General features: G+C 44.3%; 1 protein-coding gene across 4 annotated transcripts in view; it reads left to right on the top strand.

Annotated features, from left to right (window-relative positions):
• The window catches only part of LOC147010527 (uncharacterized), a 119,576-nt gene that overhangs the window by 55,561 nt on the left and 36,389 nt on the right, over positions 1-27,626 (top strand). For all 4 annotated transcript variants that reach the window (XM_085859323.1, XM_085859324.1, XM_085859325.1 and 1 more), the window contains 4 exons: positions 3,283-8,620; positions 12,642-12,686; positions 14,296-14,414; positions 26,944-27,103. In XM_085859323.1, the coding sequence (XP_085715449.1) occupies positions 3,283-8,620; positions 12,642-12,686; positions 14,296-14,414; positions 26,944-27,103 (5,662 nt within the window). The remainder of the gene's footprint in view (positions 1-3,282; positions 8,621-12,641; positions 12,687-14,295; positions 14,415-26,943; positions 27,104-27,626) is intronic.

The following is a 27,626-nucleotide window of genomic DNA, read 5'->3' as shown; positions in this document are numbered from 1 at the left end:
TTATTCCTCATTTACATCTCTGAAAAGTTTCGCCTCGATCTGTTCAGCCATTTCGGAGAAGAAGCTTTTGAAGGTTTTTATGTTAAAAACAAAATGGCTGCCAAACCATGAGACCGATGATGTCATTAATTTTTTTTCCCCCATACAATTTAGGCCTAGATGACCCTCAAAAATTTCATGCGGATCTGATAAAGCGTTCGACGCATGCAATGATGACATTATAATGAAGCCACCAATGACCATAAAAAAAAACACATTTGTTCCCCATGAGGAGTACTTGCCCTGTGCCAAGTTTCAATATTTTTCATGGAGCGGTTTCGGAGTTACAGAGGTACAAAGTTTTTCCTTTTTTCCAACATGGCTGCCAGATCATGTGGCCTATGACTTCATAATTACTAAAACATTCTTCATGAGTAGTTGCACCTATGGTGAAAATTTCATGTCAATCGGATAAGCGGTTGGAGAGAAAACAGAGAAAATTAGCATGGACATACATACAGTCCATACAAAAGTTTTGGCCTGGACAGACACACTGAAGCTTAATGGTAAATAAATAAACACAGAAGCGATGGGAAAAAAAATGTGGCATCTCAAGGTTGACAAGCTGCGGCAAGGCCAATAAGGATTATTTATAGTTACTATGACTTTGCCCTTTCACATGTTGATCCAATTTTTAATTATCTTCTCCATATTCTCATAATAAAGCTTTGTTGAAAAGTTGATGACAAAAGCTCAAATTGCAAAAAATGTTATGGCATGGACAGACACAACACACACACACACACACACACACACACACACACACACACACACACACACACACACACACACACACACACACACACACACACACACACACACACACACACACACGATTGCAAAACCCTGTCTCCTGCTGTGTGGGGGGATGGGCTAATAATAACAAGAAGAAGAATATAACCACTGGACCTGTAGCTTTTCTGGGCCCTGGCCTAATGCTGTAACCCAAATTTGGTAGAATTCTGATTTCTGGTGAGGTAGACGACTGAGTCTGGTGACCTACTGAGACCTACTGATTTGGTAGACCTACTGAGTCTGGTGATGAAGATTTTTGAAGGAATTTACACGATTTTCCAAAAATTTTATGAACTCTGTCATTTTGACACATTTCCGCTCATGTGATCGGCGTGACCTCTGCAATTTAACATCACGACCCTGTCCTAATGTTGTAATCCAAATTTGATAGCATTTTGACAGGTGGGTCTGGGTTTTAAAGTAATTGATGTGATTTTCCAAAAAGTTGACTAAGTCGGCCAGTTTGACACACTTCTGGTCAGATGATCTGCATGACTTCCATAATATACTGTAATTAACATCCATACTCTACCATAATGTTGCAACCCAAATTTGTTATCATTCTGACAGGTGGGTCTTGAGAAGAAGATTTGGGAAGGAATTTGCGCGATCGCCATTTTGACACACTTCTGGTCACGTGATCAGCATGGCCTCCACAATTTAACATTAGGACCGTGTCTTAATGTTGTGACCCAAATTTGATAGGATTCAGTGTTGGGTTTGGAGGAGAACATTTTTGATGGAATTTATGCGCTTTTCACAAAAATTGGCTAAGTTGGCCATTTTGACACACTTCCGGTCATGTGATCAGCATGGCCTCCACAATTTATAATCAGGACCCTATCCTAATGTTTTAACCCAAATTTGGCAGCATTCTGACTGGTGCATCTGGAGAAGATTTTTGAAGAAATTTACTAAGTCGGCCATTTCGACATACTTAAAGTCATGTGACTGGAACGAGCTTTGCAATTCGTATTACTAGTCAGGAGAGGAACTTTGCTACAAAATTTCAGCCAGATTGGTTCAGCGGTTTGGCCGGACAAGTCGAAAAAGGAGACGGACGCAGACGGACAGCACGCAATGACAATAACTTATCTGGAATGTAAATTCCAGAAAAGCTAATAATAATAATAATAATAATAATAATAATAATAATAATAAGAGTGATCTTCCAAGAACCTTAAATTCAGGAGGAGGCCCTCAGGCCCAACAAAACCTGCACTAGTATTGCCAACCTATGGTTGTTTATTCATATGCTCTATTCGTTTTTAAATGCAGTGTATCAATCAAGGAAAAGCAGCATATACCATTTTTAGTCTTTGGTTTGACTTTAGACGTAGGTATTAATTGTCCAACAGGAAGGTACAGGGGTAGCACATGCCTATGAGCTGTATAGTCTGAGTTAGAGTCTCAGTCTGACTTTAAAGTTGGTGCTTCATAGGCAGGGTGTTTCAATATAAAGTTACCTAGCTGTCCCTCAGAATGTTTGTTAAGCTTGGTGTCCCATCTGTTAGCATTAGCTGTTAGGGTGTTGAAGATCCCATGGTGTCTTTGAATGAAGAGTAAGCAAGTTACACCAGCACCCTGGGCAAATTCAAAATTCCTGCTGTCTACGTCGGAGTGATATTAGCCAAGACAATGCTTCAGTAGAATCAGCACTTTGTATAGAGCATGGTATGGTACATGTTACATAATGGTACTGCTGATCGAGAAGGTAATGGAAGACTACCCAGTGTAATCCTTGCCATGAGACTCGTGCAGCAGCACTGAACCTGCCCTTGAGTAGACCGTGACAAAATAGATATGTAAATAAAAAGGATATTAATATGTTTTCTTACTAATTATAATAGATCATTGCATTATGTTGTGCTATTGAAAACAAATGTTAAATTGGAAGAAAATTGTTGAATTGAAAAAAAGAAAAAGAAAAAAACAAAACAATTAAATGATGACGATGACTATGCATAGCCATATTCAGGTCAGGTCAGCATTCAGCATTCAGGTCAGGTCAGCAGCCATACACAGGTCAGCATTCAGACCTCAATGGTAGCTTTAGGATATCATTTCCACTCCTGTTTTACCAAAGTAAAACTTCCCATTGGAACAATGCATTATGAACAGTGCATTATTGGGTCCATACCTTTGAATATTTACACTGCTTCCACACCCTTTCCAAAAGAAGGTGTGGTGTGGAGGATGGGAGGAGCAGCCAGCCAACTTATATTTATTATCAGATAATATTTCATCTCTGACATGTGCATGGCATGATGACATCCAATGGTGCAAGTTATAAATCATAAACTCGAATTTTGTTGTGTAAATTATAATGTGACTGCAGCGACTTGTAAAATAGATGGTGAATGTATTATGGGTATTAAAGCTCATTGATAATGTGGTTCTGCTTATCCAAAACCAAATGTTGTTATCTCATTTCATTTTGATCAACAGGAAACGGAATATAAAGGTTGCTGATAAAGAGGCTGTTCAATGTGGAGAGAATGGTGCTGGAACAAGCAAAGCTGCAGAGCCACAATTCACAGAGCTGGATGGATTGCCTCCATGCAGTGAAATCGCAACATATGACAAAACATCAAGTCTTTCAGAGCCCACTTCAATTACTTACTCCACTTATCAATCTCCAAGAAAAAAGACCCGCCGGAGAAAATCGCTTGAACAAAAGAACATAGCTCGGCAATTGGAGTCAGATAGAATAGACTCAGAAGATAAGCAGGTATCTTCTCCCAATGTTGACCGATCAAAAAATGACCACTCAAAGTTACGGTTCCCATCACCTGAGTCTCCAATGCTGTCACCCAATGGCCCAGCAAAAGAGGTTGTTATTGAAAAGACAGAACTTATCACTATTGAAAAGAACATTGTGAAGAAGGGTTCCAGAAACATGCTGGAGGAGAAACGGGGGAGAAGTGAAGCATCCAGCCAAATATCTAAAGTGAAGGAAACAGAAACTAAATCTGTCCGTAACGAAAGCAAAATAGACGGCACCATGAAAAATTATAGTGATCAGAAAACTCCAGATAAACAGGAAACAGATGGCATAAGAGGTTTTGAAGTAGACGCTTCTGCGAAAACACTGACCGAGCTGAGCCCTTCCAGCACAAAGGCGTTACAAACAAAGGGATTAAGTCAAAAGCTTTCTGACCTCTCAAACAGACGCAGTCAATGGACGGTTGACAGTGCAAATTCAAATATTTCAAATCGGGTCAAACTCCAAAAGACGACAGATGTCCAGGAGGAGCAGCAGCAAGGCACAGAGGAGCAGCAGCTAGGCACAGAACAGTGGCAGCCAGGTTTGGACAAGCAGAAGCCAGAGCCGAAGCAGTGGAAGCTAGGCCCAGTGTGGAGGCAGTCAGGCCAGGAGGAGCAGCAGAAGCTAGGCCCTGAGCAGTGGAAGCCAGACCCAGACCAGAAGTCCAGCTTGCAGGAACAGCAGCCAGGCCCCGAGGAGCGGCAGCCATGCCCGGAGGAGTGGAAACCAGGCCCGGAGCAGTGGAAGCCAGGCCCAGAAGAGCACCAGCCAAGTCCGGAGCAAATGAAGCCAAGCCCAGATTGGCAGCACAGGTTGCAGGAGTGGCAACCAGGTTCAGAGGAATGGCAGCCGGGCCCGAAGGGGTCGCAGCCCGACATGGAGGAGTGGCAGGCGGGCCCAGGGGAGCATCATCCAGGCCCGGAGGAGCGTCAGCCAGGCCCGGAGGATTGGCAGCCAGGCCTGGAGCAACAGAAGCCAGGCCCAGAGCTGCAGCCCAACCTGGAGGAGCAGAAGCCAAGCATGGAGGAGCAGCTGCCAGGCCCAGAAGAGCAGTTGCCAAGCTCGAAGGAGTGGCAAGCATGCTTGAAGGAGGGGCAGGCAGGCCCGGAGGAGCGGCAGGCAGGCCTGGATGAGCGGAAACCAGGCCCGGAGCAACGGAATCTTGGCCCAGAGCTTCAGCCCGACCCGGAGGAGACGATGTCATGCATGGAGGAGCAGCTGCCAGGCCCAGAAGTGCAGCTGCCCGGTCCGAAGGAGCGGCAGGCATGCCCGGAGGAATGGCAGGCAGGCCCGGAGCAGCAGAAGCCAGACCCGGAAGAGTGGCAGCCAGGCCCGGAGCAGCTGAAGCCAGGCCCGGAGCAGCTGAAGCCATGCCCGGAGGAGTGCCAACCAGGCCCGGAGGAGCGGCGGCCAGGTCTGGAGCAACGGAAGCCAGGCCCAGAGCAGCAGAAGCCAGGCCCGGAAGAGCGGCAGCCAGACCCGGTAGAGTGGCAGCCAGGCCAGGAGCAGCAGAAGCCATGCCCGGGGCAGCTACAGCTAGGTCCGGAAGAGCGGCAGCCAGGTCTGGAGCAGCGGAAGCCAGGCCCGGTGCAGCTGAAGCCAGGCCAGGAGGAGCGCCAGCCAGGCCCGGAGGAGCGGCAGCCAGGCCCAGAGCAGCAGAAGCCAGGCCCGGAAGTGCGGCAGCCAGGCCTGGAAGAGCGGCAGCCAGACCCGGTAGAGTGGCAGCCAGGCCAGGAGCAGCAGAAGCCAGGCCCGGAGGAGCAGCAGAAGCCAGGCCCGGAGGAGCAGCAGCCAGGCCCGGTAGAGTGGCAGCCAGGCCCAGAGCAGCAGAAGCCAGGCCCGGAAGTGCGGCAGCCAGACCCGGTAGAGTGGCAGCCAGGCCAAGAGCAGCTGAAGCCATGCCCGGAGCAGCTACAGCTAGGTCCGGAAGAGCGGCAGCCAGGTCTGGAGCAGCGGAAGCCAGGCCCGGAAGAGCGGCAGCCAGGCCAGGAGCAGCAGAAGCCAGGCCCGGAGGAGCAGCAGCCAGGCCCGGTAGAGTGGCAGCCAGGCCAAGAGCAGCTGAAGCCATGCCCGGAGCAGCTACAGCTAGGTCCGGAAGAGCGGCAGCCAGGTCTGGAGCAGCGGAAGCCAAGCCCAGAGCAGCAGAAGTCAGGCCCAGAAGAGCGGCAGCCAGGCGCGGAAGAGCGGCAGCCCGGCCAGGAGCAGCTGAAAGCAGGCCTGGAGCAGCTGAAGCCAGGCCCGGAGGAGCGCCAACCAGGCCCGGAGGAGCGCCAGCCAGGCCCGGAGGAGCGGCAGCCAGGCCCAGAGCAGCAGAAGCCAGGCCCAGAAGTGCGGCAGCCAGGCGCGGAAGAGCGGCAGCCCGGCCAGGAGCAGCTGAAAGCAGGCCTGGAGCAGCTGAAGCCAGGCCCGGAGGAGTGCCAACCAGGCCCGGAGGAGCGCCAACCAGGCCCGGAGGTGCGCCAGCCAGGCCTGGAGGAGCGGCAGCCAGGCCCAGAGCAGCAGAAGCCAGGCCCAGAAGTGCGGCAGCCAGACCCGGTAGAGCGGCAGCCCTGCCAGGAGGGCCAGGAGCCCAGCCAGAAGGGGCAGGAGCCCCGCCAGGAGGGGTGGCTGCCTGGTCCAGAGGAGCAACAGCCTGACTTGGCGGAACGGCAGCCTGACAGGCCAAAACCATTTTATAGCACGACAGAGTTTCAACATGATCCAAGGTCTCTGCCTGACTTGCAAGATGCTCAGTACGATACAAATAAAATGCACCATGGATTGGAGGGGTCTTTCATAGCAACAAATTTGAGTGACTCTTCTAATAGAAGAGAAATTCATGAAGATAATGACATTGGTATTGCTTTTCCTGTTGAACATCCAAAACCCACAGAATCTATTGATTCAGACATTGTGAACAGCATAGTTGAAAGCCAAATAAATGACTCACCCACTGCGGATGCTTTTACAGAAACAGCAAAGCAATGTTTCGATCCAGATGGAAATGTAAAAGCTAAGATGACAAAGGTGCTGAAAACAGGAGAGAAAAGTGATTTTAAAGATTCTTCAGGTGTGAAAGACAATGATTTGGGACAACCAGCCGTTGATATAATGACCCAAAACACAATTGTAATGGAACTTAAAAATCCACCCCAGATAAATGGTGTTGTAGCAGTTGAGTCGACGCTAGACATCAATGATTCACCTGTACCGAGTGAAAAATCCATTTTGCCTTGTTCGGGACCCAAACAGAGTCAGGTTGAGTTGATGGAAGAGTCATTCACCTTTGAGCCGGATTCTCAGCTCTCACCTGAAAACACCATTTTGAAAACTGCTCCGAGGATATTTCGAGAAGCACAAGACGTGGAAAACCGTTCCACACACAGCCCTGAAAACCTCACTGAAGATCTTTTGAAAGAAAATGGAGATCTTGATCAAAGCATGCTTCCGAAGAAAATACTTGCCGAACATAACGACCTCCCTTATTTCTCTATGGAATCAAAAGATGTTCCGAGACAAGGAAATGATTTGCAGCTGCCCTCCTCTGAACATAAGATGACAGAACCCCTACACTCAAACTTGCATTACAATGTGACACAGAAGAAAATATTCAATGGCACTTCAACTGATGTCACAGGTCAGAGTATACACACGTTCACCACTGAAACAATGACAGATGAAGAAGGACATCACACATCGAACAAAATGCACAAAGGAATGACGGTTAATCCAAAGACGTTTTTGTCTGTAAAAAGTGGAGAGGATTTAAACAACACAGCTTCAAATAATGGACAATTAAATGCCACCACTGAGGTTTCCTCTGAAACACTGCAGCACAATGGTAGCAACTTTAGCTTTGACTCCATGGAAGTTTTGAACACGGTCAATCATCATCATCATCCTGCAGTTGCAATCGGGGAAGAAGAGCCAGATGTTTGTGGAGGTGTGGAAATTGTGCAAATGGAAAATGATGATTCAACTCTTGTATTATACACTCCACAAGACTTTGATGACATCTATTCAATATCTTTGGATAAACTCCCGACAATCCAGGAAGACGTTTACTTTGAAGAAATTGAAGAGGGCGAGGAGGTGTACAGGGTGGAGGAGGTGGAGGAGGAGGAGGAGGAGGAGGAGGAGGAAGGAATTGCAACAGGGACAAAGAAGCAGAAGTACTTTCCTGACACTGATGTTTACGAAATGTTCAAGGAAATTAAAATTCCTGACTATTCAGAATATTTCACTCCGAACAAGAAGGACGTGCCGAAAACGTCGAAACAACTAATGCAACTTGGCAAGATCAGGCCTGGTCTTGAACTGCAAAAGTCAAAGCCGGTGAACCAGTTCAGACCCAGGAACTTGACACCTAGTGGTGTCAGCAGCATTCTGAATTCGGTAAAAGATTCATCAGGAAATCAGCAGCAGCTTCATGAAGAAGAAGATGAAGGTGCTTCCACCTCCACAGAAGAGGAACTTCATAATTCCAAAGTGGCCATACAAGGTTCACAACGGTCTCAGATCAACATGTATGCAAAGACCAGGACAGGTGGTATCGATGCAACACGCGAAGCTAAGATTGAGGTGAAACCTGGAGTTGAGAAACAAAGTGTTGTTCAGAATAAACGTTTGTCGAACACATCGATTCACAGTGATGACAGTCAGGGTCTTCGAAAGCAACCTTTAGATATTCCAGAGGAAGAAAATTCTGAACATCAAGCTCACCTCCATCTCATAAAGGAAACATTAATCTCATATCCTGATCAATCGCAAGAACATTTTGATGATGAAGAAAGAGAGTGGGATGGAAGCAGAAACAAGAACAATAAAAAAGAAGCCAAGACAGTTTCAGACGTGGAAAAACCATTGGTACCTGGAACAAGAAATTATATGCTGATGAGAGGAGGTAATGAAATAAGAGATGCAGATGGCAAGATGTCATTGCAGAAGTCTCGAGGCTTGGGTGTGAAACCAACCGAGGAAGTTCAGCCAGAAAACCGAGACAAGAAGCAGTCGGATCACAAAATATCACCCGTACGACAGGTATGCATGGACATAATTTGTGAATGTCAGTTTGTGTTGTTTTCTGATGCTGCTGAACTCTCCAAGGCAATATGGTATTTCATTACATTATCTCAACAAGTCAACAGTTTGTAAAGGGGTTGGAGATGTTAATCACATTTATAACTTTTCAGCTGTCCAAACATTTGTTTTTATATCCGTTTGTTGATGAAAAGTCGCTTTACGCTGCATAACATGATCTCGATTTTAGGGATTGTAGAAATGAGGAAAATCTCACAGTAATCCATTAGTGTATCTGTGTATGAAGTAATGTTTTAAAATTATTCCTATTATTGTTCCATCATCTTATTTTGTTTACTGTGATGAAATGGAATCTGCAGAAATAACTTGTTAGTTCACCTGGAACGTATTTCCAGGGATCTTATGGGATGGTGCGTCATCCATCCGTCCACCCGTCCATAAACAATGAAACCACAAACACGATTTCGATGAAACTTGACCACAACCTTCATCACCCGTGATGTACCAAAGTTTGTTCACGGCATTAAAAAAATCCATTGGTATTTAATTTCTTCTCTGTTACATATTTTGTCGGACATTCATGCCGACCAGTGGTTCCCTGGTTTTTTTTTATCCAGCTGCAACCAAGTGAGCACCCAGGGGTATTGCCCTATTTTTTAATGTCTTATTTTATCTGTAGAGTGCAACTCAATTTTAGATCTGGATCCAGATTCGGATCTTCACCAAATTTGAATCAATTCTTCCTTGTCACACACCCAATATGTCCACCAACTTCCTTCTGAATCCATCCACAACTTTTTGAGATGTCCTTCACACAGACAAACAAAAAAAAACAGACAAGCTGGTAGGCGGCGATGGGTCGCCGAGCATGGAAACTATAAGAAATAGAGCAAAATGGATGTCAAATAGCGGATAGGGAATCAACTTAAGATTATGCATATCAAATCTCATCCAGTTCCATCTACTCATAACTACTCGGTATCCATTTGAATGAAAAGTACCGAAAATGCGGTTTGAAATCGGAAATCCCCAAAGTTCGAGGGGGTGCTGTGGGTGAACAAAGATCTAAATCGAAAATCCGGCTCGATCGTTTGTGCACAATGTATTCCAGACGATTAGTGTGAATTTTCATGACCATCCGACCATAACCCAAGGAGGAGTAGCATTTGGCGCGAAGGCACCTCCAGCTCTCGCATATTATCGATTTTTACACTAATTGACCTTTGACCCCTGACCTAAGCGAAATCGGTCAATATGTCCTGAGGCAAAGTTGTAGTACTCATCGAGTACCATGAACCTGCAAATTTTCATTCGTATCGATGCACTCACCAGGTCGCTAGGGGGCATTAAATTTTTGCCAATTTTCGCACATACCCTGATTGTAGGGGGCACTGCAAGTAAAGTATTCCATATATCACAAAAACCGGAATATATTTGATAGAGCATCACCTGTAGATCATTCGTGCCAAATTTCATAACCCTACATGGGATAATGGTTTTCGGAATTGATTTTGCGTGAACAGTACCGATTTTGAAGGTTTTTCGATTGTTGCTAGGGAACTAAAGCGTCCCTAGCAACCATCATAATTTCCCAAGCACTAGGTCATAAGATGTACCTACCAGCCGAGTTTGGTCAAAATCCGCCCACGTTTACTACCAATTATGCTGATGACAAACGAACAAACATCCAAACAAACAGACAGAATTACTGACAATAAGGGTCACCTATTTCGGCGACCCAACAAACAAACAGACAGACATGGGTGAAAACATAACCTCCTTCACGTTCGGTGGCCGAGGTAGCGATACATTTTTTTCATAGTGTAATTGGTATTCTCGCACTCACCTGCCCCAAAGCTGTCCAGCCTGGGTTTGAATCCCGACCCAGCTATAAACTGTCATCCCGGTGTTTCACAGGCAGGGTGATTCATCAATGTGTGTGCCACCCCCTGGATTGATGTTAAACGGGAGTCCCATCTACTGACAATAGATAGTGGTCATTAAACATCCCCCGGTGTCCTTTGTGAAGAGTCGGCGAGCTATCGCCGCCACCCTGAACAAATTACAAATTTCTCCCTTAACCTACAGAGGACATTGCATCAGCAGCACAGCTGCTCCCCCAGCCAACGATGCCACCCCGCAGCCTTGTGCTTCATATGAATGAAGAAGTAAAAGAGCGGTAGTCTTTCTTGAGCAACTGCTTCAGGAGGCTGAACTCTCAAGTTCAAATCCTGTGTGTCAATTTGCAGATTTTACCTTATTATTATTATTATTATTATTATGATTGCTATTCATGTCAAAGTACATTGATGTGTTTTTTTTTATTTGTCCTTTATATTTATTTGAAAGCAAATTGATATTCCCTGATGTTCTTGTTATTCATGTTAAAAGCAAATTTAACAGTGCTTCACAGGTGTGAGAAAGACATGGTGAAGAATATTAAACATGAGAGCAAGGAATTTGTTTTTTTATTTACATAAGGGATAGTAACGAGCAGGCTAAAACAAGTGTGGGTCCATTGAGGGATAGCAGAGGGAGATTGCTGAATGATGAAAGTGAAATGACATGTTTGTATTAAATTGTTATTTTGCTTCAAAATTCCCACAACAGTCAGGGGAATAATTACCAGTTGTTGTTTTATCCTCCTCGTGCCATGAGGCGCGTAAGGTGATGCCGAGGCAATTTCATTGGCGAGGGTTACAATTCTGGATGGGTCACCACTCCGTCCGACACAGGATACTCAACTGGCTCACCGCCAGCAAGCTGGTACTCATTTTGCCGACCTCGGAAGGATGACAGGTTGAGTCAACCTACCTGGAGTTAATTTGGCATGGCTGAGGCTTAAACTCAGGACCTTAAGATTCTGAGCCAACCACCTTGATTGTTAAGCCTCCACCAATTCATATGTACCAGTAGCTGAGAAAATATATGGAGGAGGTGAGGAAGGGCTTTTAAATGAGTTATCTGGGCAGTTGGGGGGGGGGGAGGGCAGATAACATGCATCCATCCTAGAATATTGAAGGATGTGGTAGAGTATGTACGCGAGATGTTAACGAATATATCTTTAACAGCTCACTGGAGTTAGCACAGGTACCGGAGGATTGGAGAATCGCCAATGTAAAACCATTATTAAAGAAAGGATCCAGTGAAGAATTGGGGAACTATAATCTCTGTACAGTTTGGGTAAGTTTAACTTCAATTGAGGGAAGATGTTCAACAAGTTAATTTGGGATCAGGTGGGGAACCATTTAAATATATTTCAACTCATTAAAGGCAGTCAGCACGGATTTACTAAATGGAGTTCATGTTTAACAAATTTGTTGAAATTCTCTGAAGCACATTCTGATTGCATGGATGCGGGAAGTGTAGTGGATGTAGCATAATATCTCGACTTTAAGAAGACATTCGATAAGTTACCACAGAGGAGGTTGTTAGCCATGGTGAGTGCTTGTAGAGTGGCTGGTCAGGTACTGAACTGGATTGAAAACTGACTTAGTGATGAGAAGCAAAGAGTGGCCATCTGGATTAGTGGGAGGATGTGAGAAGTGGGGTACTTCCAAGGTCAGGATTGGGACCATTATTATTCATAATTTACATCAACGATATGGCCAGTGGGGTTAAGAGTCGGCTTTCCAAATTTGCAGATGACACGAAGCTTGGAGGTAATGTCGATATAGCAGGGAGGTGGGTGATCGCATTCAGGAAAGTGGGTGATTGTGGTGAAGATACAAATCCGGATCCGACTACTAGAATTTTTTGAGTGATTCTTCACCAACCATTAAGAGATGTGGCTGAAAAATGTATTTGGCCCGATATGTTCTCGTGGATCAGGCATTACGTGGCGGAGGTATGCGCTCTACCGATTGCCCTTCGAGTCTTAAATAGCAACAGTTCTGTGTCGCATTCAGAGAATGTAAAATTCTACCAAAGTTTCACTCCATATTAAACTCAGATCATCAGATTGTTTCTGGTACAAACAGGTGGGCACATGGAGATGTCAATGTGAATTGTTCTTTTGCAGGACTTGCAAATACAAGACAAAAAAGTCAACCCAAGACCCGGGAAGGCAAGTTTCAACATTGTAATGCAAATTATTGATTGGCTTGATGTTTAGTGCTTTAACCTGACTTCTTGTTTTTTTTAAATTGTTTGATGATTAAAAAAACAAAAATTTAAGCAAAAGACTATCCTACAGGGTGGCCTGAAAGTTTATTTACCCCTCCCCAGTAAAGCATTCATTCTTAAATTCTATTAATATACAGATACTTAAAATAATTATTATTCATTGTGGCTGTATGTGCTCCACCATCCTCATTGCACCACTGAATGTGTCCCCAAGTCGTCTTGGACATCTCAATTATATAATAAGTTAATAAGCAACCAACCGCTCTTCGACACTGTAACAACTTGTGTCCGTCATGCCATCTAACTTCCTCCTGACTCCCACGTCAGTGAGTCAGTGTTTCCGCATACCATGGCGGAGAGGGCAGAAGGGAGGTATGGAGGTGTGAGAAATTTAGCTGGGGTAAAGTGACTTTCAGGCCACCCTGTACAATTTAGAATGTTTCTTTTCATGAATTGTATTGCAAACCTTTAAAAAAATAATTTAAGTTTTTGAGGCTTTTCATTGCTGTCGCCCCAACAACAACAAAAACGTTGTTTCATCTCCTCTTTCTCTCATAGAAGTGTGAGTTAGGGAAAGTTTTGTAGTTTCTTTCATTGCATGGACTCCAGTTGGATTGTGGTTCGAGCTCCAGGGATAGGCAAACACAGTGTCTGACAGGATGGTGCAAAGGTGAAGTAGCGCACCTGTACCTTTTGAGCTATCACGTCTGAGTTGGTTTCTCAGCCCGATGATAAACTGTCAGACTGGTGCTTCACAGGTAGAGATTTCACCAATGAGTGCACCATCCTTCAGATGGAAGTTGATCTGGGTGTTTGTCTGCTCGTATAAAAGTACCAGAAGCTCAACGACGTGATACGATGTGCTTGCTTCAGTTAAAAGAAAGAAAAAAACAGTCAAACCGAGTTGAAATCCAGGTTAAAACTGTAATATCTTTGAACTTTTTCATCGTATGAAGATATTTGTCATCTGTTGTCTTTATACTATGAGAGCTGTCGCTAATAATATTATTTCCCCAAAAACTTGAAAATTGACAGGATTGCCCTTTAACAATGACAACAACAACATCCATGAGCTGAGGTAGTCAGGCAGCCAAATCACACACATTTTTCAGTAGTTTTCCTTCACAACCATCTTTGTAGATTATCTGGCTGTTTGACGACAATCATCGAGCACAGTAAAAATAGCACAATTGATAAGAATCTCCTTCAGAACAAGTCTAACGTCCTTCAGATTGAAATGAATTGAGCTGAGCTGATTGCCAAAATTCCTTGCAGTAAACATGCCGTGACATTATTTTGTGGTGGCGGGAGGAGGGGGAGGGCATTGGTGAACGTTAAAGATCATGTTGTCTTACAACGATCGAAGGGTTGTGGAGTTATCCTCAACACACCGGCCAAATTACAAATTCCTGCCCCAAACCTATAGAGGACACCGTAGCAGAACAACTGTACTCCCAGCAACGACGTAAACCAGCAGCTACCAGCTGAACATGAATGAATGGAGGAAACACAGTTTGTACTAAGATGGTTCCCTGTGCTGTCCACCGCAGGTTGTTGTGTTCTCAGAGCCAGATTTTGCTGGGAAACAAATACAAGTGTTTTCCAGTGTTCCTGATGCCACTTCCTGGAGTCTGTCCAGCACCATATCTCTCCAGGTTATCCGTGGAGGGTGAGTTTGTTTTTACCACGATATTGAGTAAAGCACTTTGTTAATGCAAAGTTATTGTCACAATAGTTCAACACGTTGATCTTTAAACTCAAGGACCAAATCCAAAAGTAGAAGGTCGCAGCATCTACAAGGGTATAGCTACATAACAATGTCCCCCCGCCCTTACCTGTCACTCTCCTCCACACATTTTTGTGCATTTATATTCCTTCCATTCCTCTCTGTTCCACCTCTATCTTCTCTTCACTCCCTTATTCTTACTTCCCTTACTTTCCTTTTCTGAAGTTATTTTTTCTCAATTATCTCACTTTTCGTGTTCTATGTTTACATGTACTAGTTTCATGTTATGGACCCAATGTGAAATTAGTCACACTACTTCTCTTTCAATAAAATTCAGGTGGACTTAACTAGCCACATTAGAACTAGTTTTATCAGCAATGGATAAAACGAACAACAAGTAGCCCACTTTATGATAATACTACCTAGGGTACCTGGTGCTGCCCGTGACAAAGGGAACCCAGCTACTTGAAATTATTTATGAGATTGTATTTATAAGAAAGTGGAAGTTTCAGGATGTGTTGGACATCAAAAAGCTTTTGAGTTATTGGCCTTATGGTGTTTACCTTTTGCCTGTGGGCCGGGGGCAGCACTGCCTGACCACACATCCCAATATACACTTTATAGTGGCTTTAAAACAGCCTATAAAGTCAATACGCAGTATCAAAAAACCTTGCGCAGACTCTGAAGTACCGAGACCAAAAACTTGGGGCCTCGAGGTGCTCCGGTTCGGCCGTGAAATAATAATATACAAACACACAAAGACTTGAAAATATTTATAAGATTGCCTCAAAATATGAGGCATGCAAAGAGTAAGTGGGGTGTGGTAAATTGAGAAAAAGAAGAAATAAAGAGATAAAGAGGAGAGGAAATGGTTTAGGGGTGTGGGCCATTGTCTTGTCAGGTCAGGCCAGATCAGGTCTGTGACTTGCTACGAGTATCATGTAAACCTGCACGAACCTGTTCCATGGTCGGGTTGTCGGCGACTAAACCGTCTCCCCCACCAGGTTTCCTGGTGAGGAGGGTGTTTGGATATGGACACCCAGCAGGATTAAAAACAAAACTTGTCAAAGGGTGGAGGAGCTCCTTATGAGCCAACAGCCATCCATATGGCTCCGTCCTTGATATTACTGGTGGATGTCTTGGAACTCACCGCAGGGCGAAGAAGAATTTTGTCTCCCAAGGGACACTGGATACCATTGACCAGAGTCGCAGGGCCAGGCTGAATGGCAGAGCTGACCTATGAGTTTTTGGATGTCATACATGTTTTAGGCTCCACTAATTTAAATAAAAACAGTTTGTGAAGTATTTGCTGTACCGTTACTCTAGTAACTACCAATTATAACTCTCATTATGTTTGTAAAAGATGGTTAAAACAACCAAATTGCCATAATTTCAAGAAAATGTTTTTTGTTGCATTATTTTGTTGTTTTTATATACATAAACTAATGACAATAATGCTTTACATAAAATATAATTAATGAGTAATGAAGATATGGTACCATGGTAACCATGACAACCAATGCAATTGTGATGTTTGAAATAAGCGCTGACGATATACAACATAAAACTGTGCATTTCTGATCTAAGTTAAATGTTTTCAAACTCTTAGATCATGGTGGTTAAATTTGATTAATAAATTGTTTAATCTTGCCATGGTAACCACAAAAATGTTACTAAGAATGTGTTCTATGATATTTTGATAAATACATTTATTGTTTAGTCTGGCAGCCATTATGTCTATTTTTACTTGCTGTTTATTCAATGGGATATTATTAGGATAGACAAAAAATATCCAGGTGGTTGTGATGTAATCCATGAACAAGTTTAAGAATCCAATATGGTCGCAAGTGAAATAATATAATCACTGACTATCCAATATGTGTGTATAATTTTAAACAGGCTTGATAACAAGTTATGTAATGCATTTTTTCTAATTGTTTAAGGCTTCAGAAACAAATTAAAACTATTGCTGCCTTTACAAAATGTTTTATAATTAAGATACCAGTGACTGAGTGGCTAACATGGATTAAGCCAAACCGCTGACACCTGCATTCACAAAAGATATACAGCTGTTAAAGCTTTAATTATTGCTTGTTAGATAGGTTGATGTTAAATGCTTTGAACATTAATGTTAATGCAAAGATTTTTTTTCATTTCAGAATGATAATGGACCTTATTATATCTTCAAATTTAGATTGGATGGGAAATGCATTCATCAAAGACAACGAACCACTCAACTTTCAATTATCACTTGATAGATAAGTTAAGAATGCTATGTACAGTAGATGTAGCTATAGGTAGTGCATAGATTTGTTTCTCTTACTTTGCAGGTGAATAATGGATATGTATATGTTTTAATGCATGCCTGTTTTAATGAGTACACAAAGCAAGTCATGGAAGTCGAAGACGAAGAAGACTAGTCTTTATTTACAATCTCTAGACAAACTTCAGCCCCACAAGTTGATGTAGTCACCTTTATTTATGGCATGTGTACCAACTACCTTAAAGAAGCCTTAGTGGCTTTTATTGCATTTGTATGCACTATGAATAGCTATGAATTCGAAATAAATATTTCATCTAAAAATATCTTTTTGATATCCCAGTCACTTGTTTTTCTGATTTTCTCAATAATCCATCAGAAACATATTAATCTTTCATTCTTTGTGGCCATTGTGGCCTAAATAAGTAATTTCGTTTTAATCATATAATATATGTAAAACTAAGTTTTCAGAAGAATCTAGCTGTCATTAAAATGATATAAAACATGGTTCATTGAGTTTTTAATTGATATGGTCATCGACACGTAAAAATTAGTATTTTTCCTCATTTCCTGGATGCCATTTTGAATTCATCAAGTTGCTCAGGGCTGAGAAGGTCACACCCACCTGAATATCATAATATACATCACAAAGATGCATATGAAGTAGAGAAAATAACCATATCAATAAATTTTGGGTCCAGCTAAAATTTCCTTTTCTGGTGCAGGACTATAGTAAAAAAAACATGATTAAAAACATTCGGTACCAATTTACAGTGGCATCTTTGTGGTAACCATGACAACATCTTACAGTTTATTACCAAATCGGCCCCCATATGGTTTATGAGGTAGAAAACAAATAAGATAAAATGTACAAGTATATACATTATATGCTGTGCATCTTTAACACCAAACTAATCAGAGTGATCATTTTAGATAGTTACCATAGCAACAGAAAAATGCAATTCATCATCCTATATTACTCAATGCAGTGATCAAGAGCATTTGCCAAAAAGATTAAAAAAAAAAAACAATATTGTAATGAACATGTTCTTGAAATATATGGCAGATTGCCACTTTTCTATATTTTACTGACATAACGGTAGTCATATTAATAGTTACCATAGCAACGGTACAGCTGATATTTCCCAAACAATTTTACACATATTGTTGAAACTCAAAACATGAAATGAAAGCGAGAGAAGAACCTTCAGAGTGTAGGCTTTATTCCATTTGATTGAAGCCGCTTCTACGGGCACATCAGAGAATACAGGTGCAGCTAGGAGTACATAAGCAGTAATGTATACATGTGCAATTAATCACCGCAAAATAAATCAGCATAAGCACGGAGTCCGATATACTCTCAATTCTCACCATTCAACGAGCACCAAGTGAACCGCCGCCGTAAATGACAATGCCCCTGGGACAATCACCCCGTCCGTGCGGAGACTTGGCTTTATCTATCCCGTGCTCGAGCCGCGCGACATGTGATCACACGTCACGACCTTCAATTCACCACATTCTCCCCGTCTTTAAAATATAACTAGAGGCCCAACTAACGCACCATGATTACTTCAGCACTATAGGAGTATACATTTCAAGCAACGCGAACTATTTAAACTACAGAAGCATACATGCCAAGCAGTGAGGATTATTTTGAGTTGTAGGAGCATGGTAATGAGCATCGATATATGATATAATGAGCATATAGGAGCATGAGCATCGAGCATGCCGATAATCCCCTTTACAGATCGAGTCGGCGAGGGGGTTTTATCCGTCGACCTCTCCGGGAGTAAATGGCGGTTTCACTTGAGGGAGGCTTCCGATCCTCTTGGTGAGCCTCGACTCGTGCCGGGGATGACTCCTCGATCGCTCTCGGGTGGAACGCGGCAGCTCTGTCGCCACCGTTCCCGGGTGGAGTTCCTGGGGGGGGGAACACGTGGGGAGGGGATGTCAGAGGGAGGAGTGCCAGATGGTGGTGTACCTGCGGGAGGAGTACCTGAGGGAGCCAAATGGCGAACCGACACAGTGGTCTCCCTGCCATCCGGGAGTCTGACATGAGCATACTCTGGATTAGTATCGATGAGTTCGACCCCCTCCACCATGGGTTCATACTTGCTTTGTCGTACCGGGCGTTTCATGAACACTGTTCCGGGATGGGTTAGCCAGTTGGGCACCGATTGGCCGTCAACATAACGTCGCTGGTGAGTAAACATTCGTTCGTGAGGAGTTGCATTGGTGGACGTACAGAGCAAAGAGCGTATGGAATTCAGAGCGTCGAGAAGGGTAACCTCCCATTGCCCGGGGCCCAGTCCTCTTGATTTCAACGCCAGAGTTACGGCTTTCCAAATGACTCCGTTATACCGTTCCACCTGCCCATTACCCTGTGGGTTGTAACCCGTCGTTCGACTAGTTGCTATGCCGTGCTCTAATAGGAACTGTTTTAGCCCGGCCGACATGAAACACGGCCCTCTGTCTGAATGTATGTACGAAGGTTTCCCAAACATAGCGAAGAGGTCAGAGAGACATTTCACGACAGTGCCCGAGGTCATATCCGAGCACGGAAATGCGAAAGGGAACCTTGAATATTCATCAACAACAGTGAATATGTATCTGTTGTCTGTCTCGGTCGGCAGGGGCCCTTTGAAGTCGATATTTAGTCTCTCGAAGGGAGAAGTGGCCTTGATCAATCTGCCAGATGCCGCGCCACAGAATCTGGGTTTTAGTTCAGCACAAACAGGGCATGAAGCATTCATTTGTTTAATATCTTCGATAGAATAGGGAAGGTTTTGTTTGCGCACGAAATGTGCCATTCTGGTTACCCCTGGGTGGCAGAGAGACACGTGTAGGTCTTGCAAAGCCCGACTGATTGTCGTCGAACAGTAGACCTGAGAGAAGGTATCTGCAGCAGGGTTTTCTCTCCCGGGCCGGTAAACAATGTCATAACTATAGCAAGCTAGGTCTATCCGCCATCTCATAATTTTTTCATTCCTAATTTTCCCATCAAACATGAATGCAACGGATCGCTGGTCCGTGACGAGCGTGAAGTGGTTTCCCAGTAAATAGTGTCTCCATTTACGTAGGGCTTCGACAATAGCGTACGCTTCCTTCTCTATTGCTGAGTGTCTCTGCTCGCTTCCAGAGAGAGTTCTCGAGAAGAACACGACGGGTCGCCCAGACTGATTGAGCGTCGCAGCTATCGCGTGATCAGAAGCATCCGTTTCCACCACGAAGGGCACCGAGCTGTCGATCGATAATACCACGGAATTACTGATATCATCTTTGAGGCTGTGGAAAGCTTTTACAACAGCGGCATCTGGTGGGAAGTTTTTGCAATGCACCAGGGGATGTATTTTCTCGGAGTATTGGGAAATCCATCTCGCGTAGTAATCGAACATGCCTATCACCCGGCGCATTGTCTGCAGGTCCTGAGGTGGGGGTAGCTCACGAAGTGGGCGCAATCGTTCAGGATCGGGCTTAATCGTGCCGTCGGCTATTGTGTAGCCGAGAAGGTCAATTGACCTTGCCGAGAATACGCATTTCTCGTAGTTGAGAGTCAGATTATATTTTCTAGCAATGCTCAAGAATCTGTCCAGATTCATATCATGTTCCCCCTGATCCTTACCGCACACTGTGACATTGTCCACGTAAACAAAAGTGTCTTTGAGGTTTTCATCTGAGATGATGTCGTCCATAACTCGTTGGAAGCAAGCTACTCCATTCGTGACACCGAACGGAATCCTCCTGAATTGGTAGAGGCGTCTACCTGCCTGGAACGCGGTGTAAGGTTTGTCTTCCTCTCGGATGGGAATTTGATGATAGGCGCTTCGCAAATCGATGGTGCTGAATATTTTATAATTGGCCACGCGTTCGACCATCTCGTCTATGCGCGGCAAAGGGTAGGCATCGAGTTGGGTGAAACGATTGACCGTTTGAGAGTAATCGACAACCATTCGTTTCTTATGGTTCTGGTTGGCGGTGACTAACACCTGTGCGCGCCATGGCGAATCGCTCGGTTCTATAATTCCTTCTTCCAGTAATCGCTTGGTCTCTGAAGTGATGAAGTTCATATCAGCAGTGGTATATCGTCGCGATTTGATCGCTATCGGTTTACAGACCGGCGACAAGTTAGCAAACAGCAGGGGGGACGTTACCTCTGCGGTGGTCAGAGCATTTAAAATTAGATGAGGTTTGCTTCCTCCAAAGGGTATTTCGACGCTCGTGTGCTGCTTGAGGACATTATGACCCAGAATTACGTCTGCGCATAAATCACGAAGCACCAGTACCCTTACATCCCGATGCGTGTACCCTTTTACGTCCAATTCAACATTGCAGTACCCTCGTACGCGGGACTGTAGTGATGTGGCGGCCATGCATACCGTATTGTCTGTCGGGTGGATCTTCCATTTCCTGCCCTTCGCTAGTGAGCTGTTGACGAAACTGTCAGAGCTACCGGTATCAATCAGAGCTTCAGCCATATGCCCGTTAATTCGTACGTTGATGATAGCCTTGGATAGATTCCCCGGTGAGGCTGCAGTTAGTTTCTTTTGTGAGTAGAGAGCCGCAGAAGTGGGTTTATTTCTCCTTAGAGTAGATTTACATACCCTGGCATAATGCCCTTTCTTGTCACAATTCATGCATGTGGCATCTCTGGTGGGGCATTTGTGGCGGGGTGTCTTTTGTACCCACAAAGGAAGCATTTACCAACCGAAGTAGTTGCTGAGGAGTTTGACGAGGTCTGGGTATCCGATTCCTCGGGTCTTTCTCCATCCTCTGTGTCAGGGGTGCCCTGTGGGGTTCCTTGAGTTTCCACCGTAGCGGCGTTCATTAGCAGCATCGGTGTCCCATATGACTCAGATTGCTGCTGAGCCGTATCCATTGCTCGAGCCTGGTCGGCTACCTTTTCAAGAGTGGGTTGCGCTTTCTCCAGTAAGCGTTGCCGTATGTGGGCTGACCTGAGCCCTTGGATGAATGCCTCTCGGGTCGCTTCATCTCGGTGTTCCTCGGCGGTTATGGCCCGGAAGCTGCAGTCTTTTCCCAACTGCCTCAGAGCTTGCAGGAACTGATCGATGGTCTCACCGGCTTCTTGCCTGCGTGTGTTGAGAAGATGTCGTATGTCCACCTCGTTCTTGCGCTTCACGTAGAGCGCCCGCAGCTCGTTGATCGCTGCATCGTAGGTGTCGCACTCCGAGAAGAGCCTGAATACACTGGGCGAGACATGATTCACAAGGGCGGCCAATTTGTCGGCTCCCTCTTCGATGATGGTCAGATAGTGTGAGAAGGAACGGAACCAATGCGACCATTTCATTTCCGAGTCAGTCGTGTTTGGGTCAGCGTCGAACCTCTCTGGTTTGTAGATTTTGTCCATCGTTGGTTGAGAGAGCCGAGAAAACCAAATGGAATAAATTGAAATGAAAGCGAGAGAAGAACCTTCAGAGTGTCGGCTATATTCCATTTGATTGAAGCCGCTTCTACGGGCACATCAGGGAATACAGGTGCAGCTAGGAGTACATAAGCAGTAATGTATACATGTGCAATTAATCACCGCAAAATAAATCAGTATAAGCACGGAGTCCGATATACTCTCAATTCTCACCATTCAACGAGCACCAAGTGAACCGCCGCCGTAAATGACAATGCCCCTGGGACAATCACCCCGTCCGTGCGGAGACTTGGCTTTATCTATCCCGTGCTCGAGCCGCGCGACATGTGATCACACATCACGACCTTCAATTCACCACAAAACATATATATGAACAATAAAATCATTCATTTCTGGCTGACAACATTGAAAGAATAGGAATTTTAGAATTTTAGCCCATTGTGGCAGCCATCTTGGACGCCATCTTGAATATTTAAAGTTGCTCAAGGGTGACAGGTTCACACCCACCTGGATATCATTACATACACCCCAAGGGTGAATAATCAGCAGAGAAAAAAACTTTATCAGAGATGTTCGGGTTAGGTGAAAATTTGGCCTTTGGACTATATGTGCGAAGAATCTGTGAGGGGGTAGAGCAGTGTTTCTCAACCGGGGTTCGCCGGAACCCTCAGGTTCCGCAAGAGGTCGCTAGGGGTTCCACGAGAAACAGTAATAAATAGGCTAATGTATTTTTGAGTAGTTTTTGTTAGATTTAATATTTGTAATTTTAATATGCACTTACGGCATATTGTTGGAAACTCCTTGGTTATTATAATAGAGGCTTCAACCTCTTATATTATTTACAATTATAACAACCATAGGGAATGTATTTAACGATGTCTATATGGCGCCAGTGTGAACCCACCCTCACTGGTTAGTGGACGTCCTGTACGCGGCGGATTCGTGTATCATTGAGTGACTGACTCAAGTACGGGACGCATGCACGGTGTCTTTTCAAAATTGTCAATAAACTGTTATTGTAATAGTTATATACTTTCGTTATGTTTATATGTGTTATACGTATGTGATATTGGTTGTTTATGTATATTTTTTGTGTGTGTGTTTACAGATTTTTTTTTTTGTGAATTAAAACCTCGGTGTGAGGTCTCATAAACGAGCAGTATGTTTTTTTTTTTTCATTGCCAATAAATTTTCAAAAAGGGGGTCATTTTTTCCTTAAACCAGGTATCTGAAAAAAAATATTATATTTACCACGTGAACTACGATAATATTATAAAAGAGTTAGATATTAATAATGGTATATAATAATTTTTATGCAGGGGTTCCCTGAGACATGAAAACTATTTCAAGGGTTCCACAAGGGTAAAAAGGTTGAAAAACGCTGGGGTAGAGCATCACCTGTGGTCAAGAGATTCTCGTCCTGCTCACAGGGGAATTCACGCATTGTGTTCATCCAAGCCCATCCCTCAATGTATTGCAGTTAGAGGGGAGGGTGGTGGGCTCTTGACAGAGGAGTCTGAAGTGAAGGCCCACTGGGCCTGTTACTTTGAGCGGTTGTACCAAGCTGATCCATCAGCTGTCGAGTTGGACGTCAAGGGTGTTACAATCCCTGTTGCTGACCCTCCAATCAACTGTGGTCTGCCTTCGTTTGTGGAAAAACAGACTGTGGTGAGCCGGTTGAAATGGGGTAAAGCTCCAGGGATCTGTGGCATCCATGCTGAACTTCTCAAGGCTGGTGGAAATGCTGCACTTGTGTCGTTACATGCAGTTCTGTGCTCTGCCTGGAACACAGGCATCATCCCAACTGACTGGAAGAGGGGCCTTGTTGTCCCCCTCTGGAAAGGGAAGGGTGATCGCCAAGACTGCAACAACTACCGAGGGGTGATGCTGCTTTCAGTGCCGGGCAAGGTCTTTGCTCGGAAAATTATTAATAGAGTTCGCCACCATCTGCTTGAGAACCAGTGTCCAGAGCAGTCAGGCTTTACACCAAAGAGGTCATGATTGACCATATCCTTGTTCTTCGTGTCCTCACCGAACGCAAACGAGAGTTTCAACAGGGGCTGCTTGCAGCCTATGTTTATCTCTGTAAAGCATTTGATTAATTGAATCGGGATGCCCTCTGGAGGATTCTTGGTCTTCGTGGGGTGCTACCAAAACTGATCGATCTGATGTCTGAACTATACTCAGGTACTGAGAGTGCTGTGAAGTGTGGTGGTACCATCTCTGACTTATTTCCAGTTGTTACTGGAGTTTGTCGGGGGTGTGTACTGGCCCCCACACTTTTCAGCACTTGTTTGGACTTGATTTTAGGGAGATGTCGGAGAGATCAAGCTGCGGTGCATCGTTTGGGAATGTCAAGATCTCGGACCTTGATTTTGCAGATGATGCAGTCATCTTTGCGGAGACTTTAGATATCCTTTTCGGGGCCCTCGAGGTGCTGAATGAGGAGTCGGAGCCACTGGGATTATGGGTTTCCTGGGTCAAAACTAAGATCCAGGCTTTCACTGACATCTTGGATGCTGCTGTCCTGTCTGTGCCTGTTTGTGCTGAGGATGTTAAGGTCATGAAGAGATTCACTTACCATGGCAGTGATATTCATGTCTCTGCTGGCTGCGAGTCAGAGGTCAACAGACGTCTGGGTCAGACCTGGGGTGTCATGGATTCACTGGATCATGCGGTGTGGCACTGCCGGTACCTTTTTCTGGCCCCCACACTTTTCAGCACTTGTAGGGACTGGATTCTGGGGAGACTATTGGAGAGATCAACCTGCAGTGCATCATTTGGGAATGTCAAGATCTCTGACCTTGAGGGAGATGTTGACCCCTGAAAATAGGTATTTGGTGTCTTTTCTGAAACTGCACACTCAATTTTGATGAAATTTGACCACAACCTTCATCGCCCGTGTTGTGTCACAGTTTATCGACCACATCAAAATCTGCGCTCATTGAGGGGGACTATGAGGTGGGGGGGGGGGAGTTGACCTGCAAAATAGGTATTTGCTCTCTTCTCACCTGTGATGTACCAAAGTTTGTTCATTAAAAAAACAAGAAGCGAATACTTCGATATCGCGTGGATGGGGGCAGTAAAGGGCTAGGTTAAGAATGATGAAACAATTTTGCAGGTATAAAATTTAAATGTAGACACGGTGAATAAGCATGCATGATGGGAAGAGTTGTGACGTTGGACAAATTTATATTTATAGCCCTCAGATCAAAGGGACGTACGTAGCCATAAGTGTGACAGAAGACACAGGACAGAATAGCCAATTATATAACAGCGCTATGTCGCAGCGCTGTAAAAATCAGGGTCCAAGGGGTCTGCGGGTGGTTTGAGTGACTGTTGCTCCTGATCTCGGTCAGCTTCAGGACAGGCGGTCCTATTTTTGTAATAACCGACGAGAAACACCGACTCCCTTTGGGAGCAATAGCAATCCATCTCCCCCTCCTCGCAAGGAGGGGGGGGGTATGTTTTTATGCCCTAACCTGACCCTGCGTGCCGCCACCACAAATGAAAAATTTGGTGGAGATTGGCCCAGTCCCGTGTTTTTCTTCTGATTTTCAGATGTACACACACACACACACACACACACACACACACACACACACACACACACACACACACACACACACACACACACACACACACACACACACACAACTGCATTATTAACTCCACCACCGAAGGTAGGGCGGAGGTTACGTTTTCACCACTGTCTATTTGTCTGTGAACAGGATATCTCAAACCATTACAGACAGATTCAGACGAAACGTGGTGGACAGGTTGGTTGTGTGACAACTGACAATGACAAATTGATTCAATTTTGGTGAAGATCCAGATCGGCATCCAGATATGACAATATATATATATATATATATATATATATATATATATATATATATATATATATATATATATATATATATATATTTAGTGATTCTTCACCATTGAGAGATGAGGCCAAAAATGGTACATAGCATGATGTTTAAAAGTTGTGAACGGCTTATGACAAAACTCGGTGGATGAGTTGGGTATGGTGACGAGAACAAACCATTTAGGTTTTATTCAGGTCTGGATACAGATTCGGCGTATCAGTGGGATCAGATTCGGCCTATTCATCCCGGCAAAGGTATGCACTCCACCAAGTGTCGTTCTAGTTTAATATAGTAGGTCTAGGAGTGCCTGCCCGTCGCTCACTGATGGGTTTAAACAAAATTCAGCTTGTTGTACTTCTCAAACATATTGTATGTCGATCTGTAAGTCTCAACTAGGATGGAAAATGAAGTTAAACGTGAGAAAAAAAACCATTTGTTTAGAACATGCAAGTATTGTTGTTGTTTGTGTGGCTCCTTCTGTGTCTAATGGGTTCCTGCTGTCGTACAATAATAAATGTTATTGTACCGTTTGTTCTGCTCGCTACAGTAAGCTCCTCCTCCTCCTCATCATCATCATCATCCACACACTGGTCCAGAATTTGATTGCCTCTCCTCATAACCTCAAGGTCCCTCTATATTATACATTGAAACCATCACTATGGTTCATTTTCAGTCACAAGTGTGGCTCGTTTGTGTAACAGGAGATGGTGCATGTTGGCTATGGGTGAGATTTCCTTTTCTCTACATGCCTGTGCAAAAAAATACTCCATGATCGGAACATTTATTTATTTACTAAATAGTAATATTGTTGTGTCCGCAGACTGGCATGTTACATCAGCGCTGTGAGCTAATGGTCGTTCATACCGTTGCTTTACAACAACTGTACTGGTTGTTTGATTACACTGAGTTACGTAGTCGTGTCCTGTCTCGAACACAACAGATATATGCTTTGTACTGCAGGTGGCTGGTATTCAAGGAGCCAAACTACGAGGGCGAGACTTTCTCTCTGGAGGAGGGAGAGTGTGAAGAATTCTGCCCATGGCAGAAAATGGAGGATCAGAAAGATGATCATGATGAAGATGGAAAGCATCCCATCGGGTCAATGAAGCTCATAGTAAATGTAAGTGTTCTTCAAGTCGAGCACCACAAGGGTTAGAAACAACTTTTAGACCAAAGTCAAAAACTTGTTCTTTTTCTTAACCGCAAAACTGTCCCCCTCCTCACGGTGCTGTACTGACACAATAAACAATGTGTTCACCTTGGTCACAAATCGTGCAGCAACGGCTGTAATTGGACACGGTTTGTCTTCTCACGTTCACCTGAAAGCTGTCCAGCCTGGGTTCAAATCCCAACCCAGTGATAAACTGTCATCGCAATGTTTTACACACAGAGCGATTCATCAATGTGTGTGCTGTCCCTCGGTTGGATGTTAGACTGGACTTCCCATCCCCCGGCATTCTTTGTTGGGCGTTAAAGATCCCGTGCTGTCCTTCGCAAAGAGAAGACGAGCTATCGCCGGCACCCTGAACAAATTCCAAATTCCTCTTTTAACCAGCAGAGGGCACTGCACCATCGGCACAGACATGCCCTCAGCCATTGATGCTACCCCGTGGCCTTGTGCTGCATACAAAAGAAGAAGAAGA

This window comes from Eptatretus burgeri, chromosome 16 (genome assembly GCF_056783735.1).
Source record: "Eptatretus burgeri isolate ZD-2024b chromosome 16, Ebu_testis_v1, whole genome shotgun sequence".
Taxonomy (NCBI): domain Eukaryota; kingdom Metazoa; phylum Chordata; class Myxini; order Myxiniformes; family Myxinidae; genus Eptatretus; species Eptatretus burgeri.
This window is presented reverse-complemented; position numbering and strand designations above follow the sequence as displayed.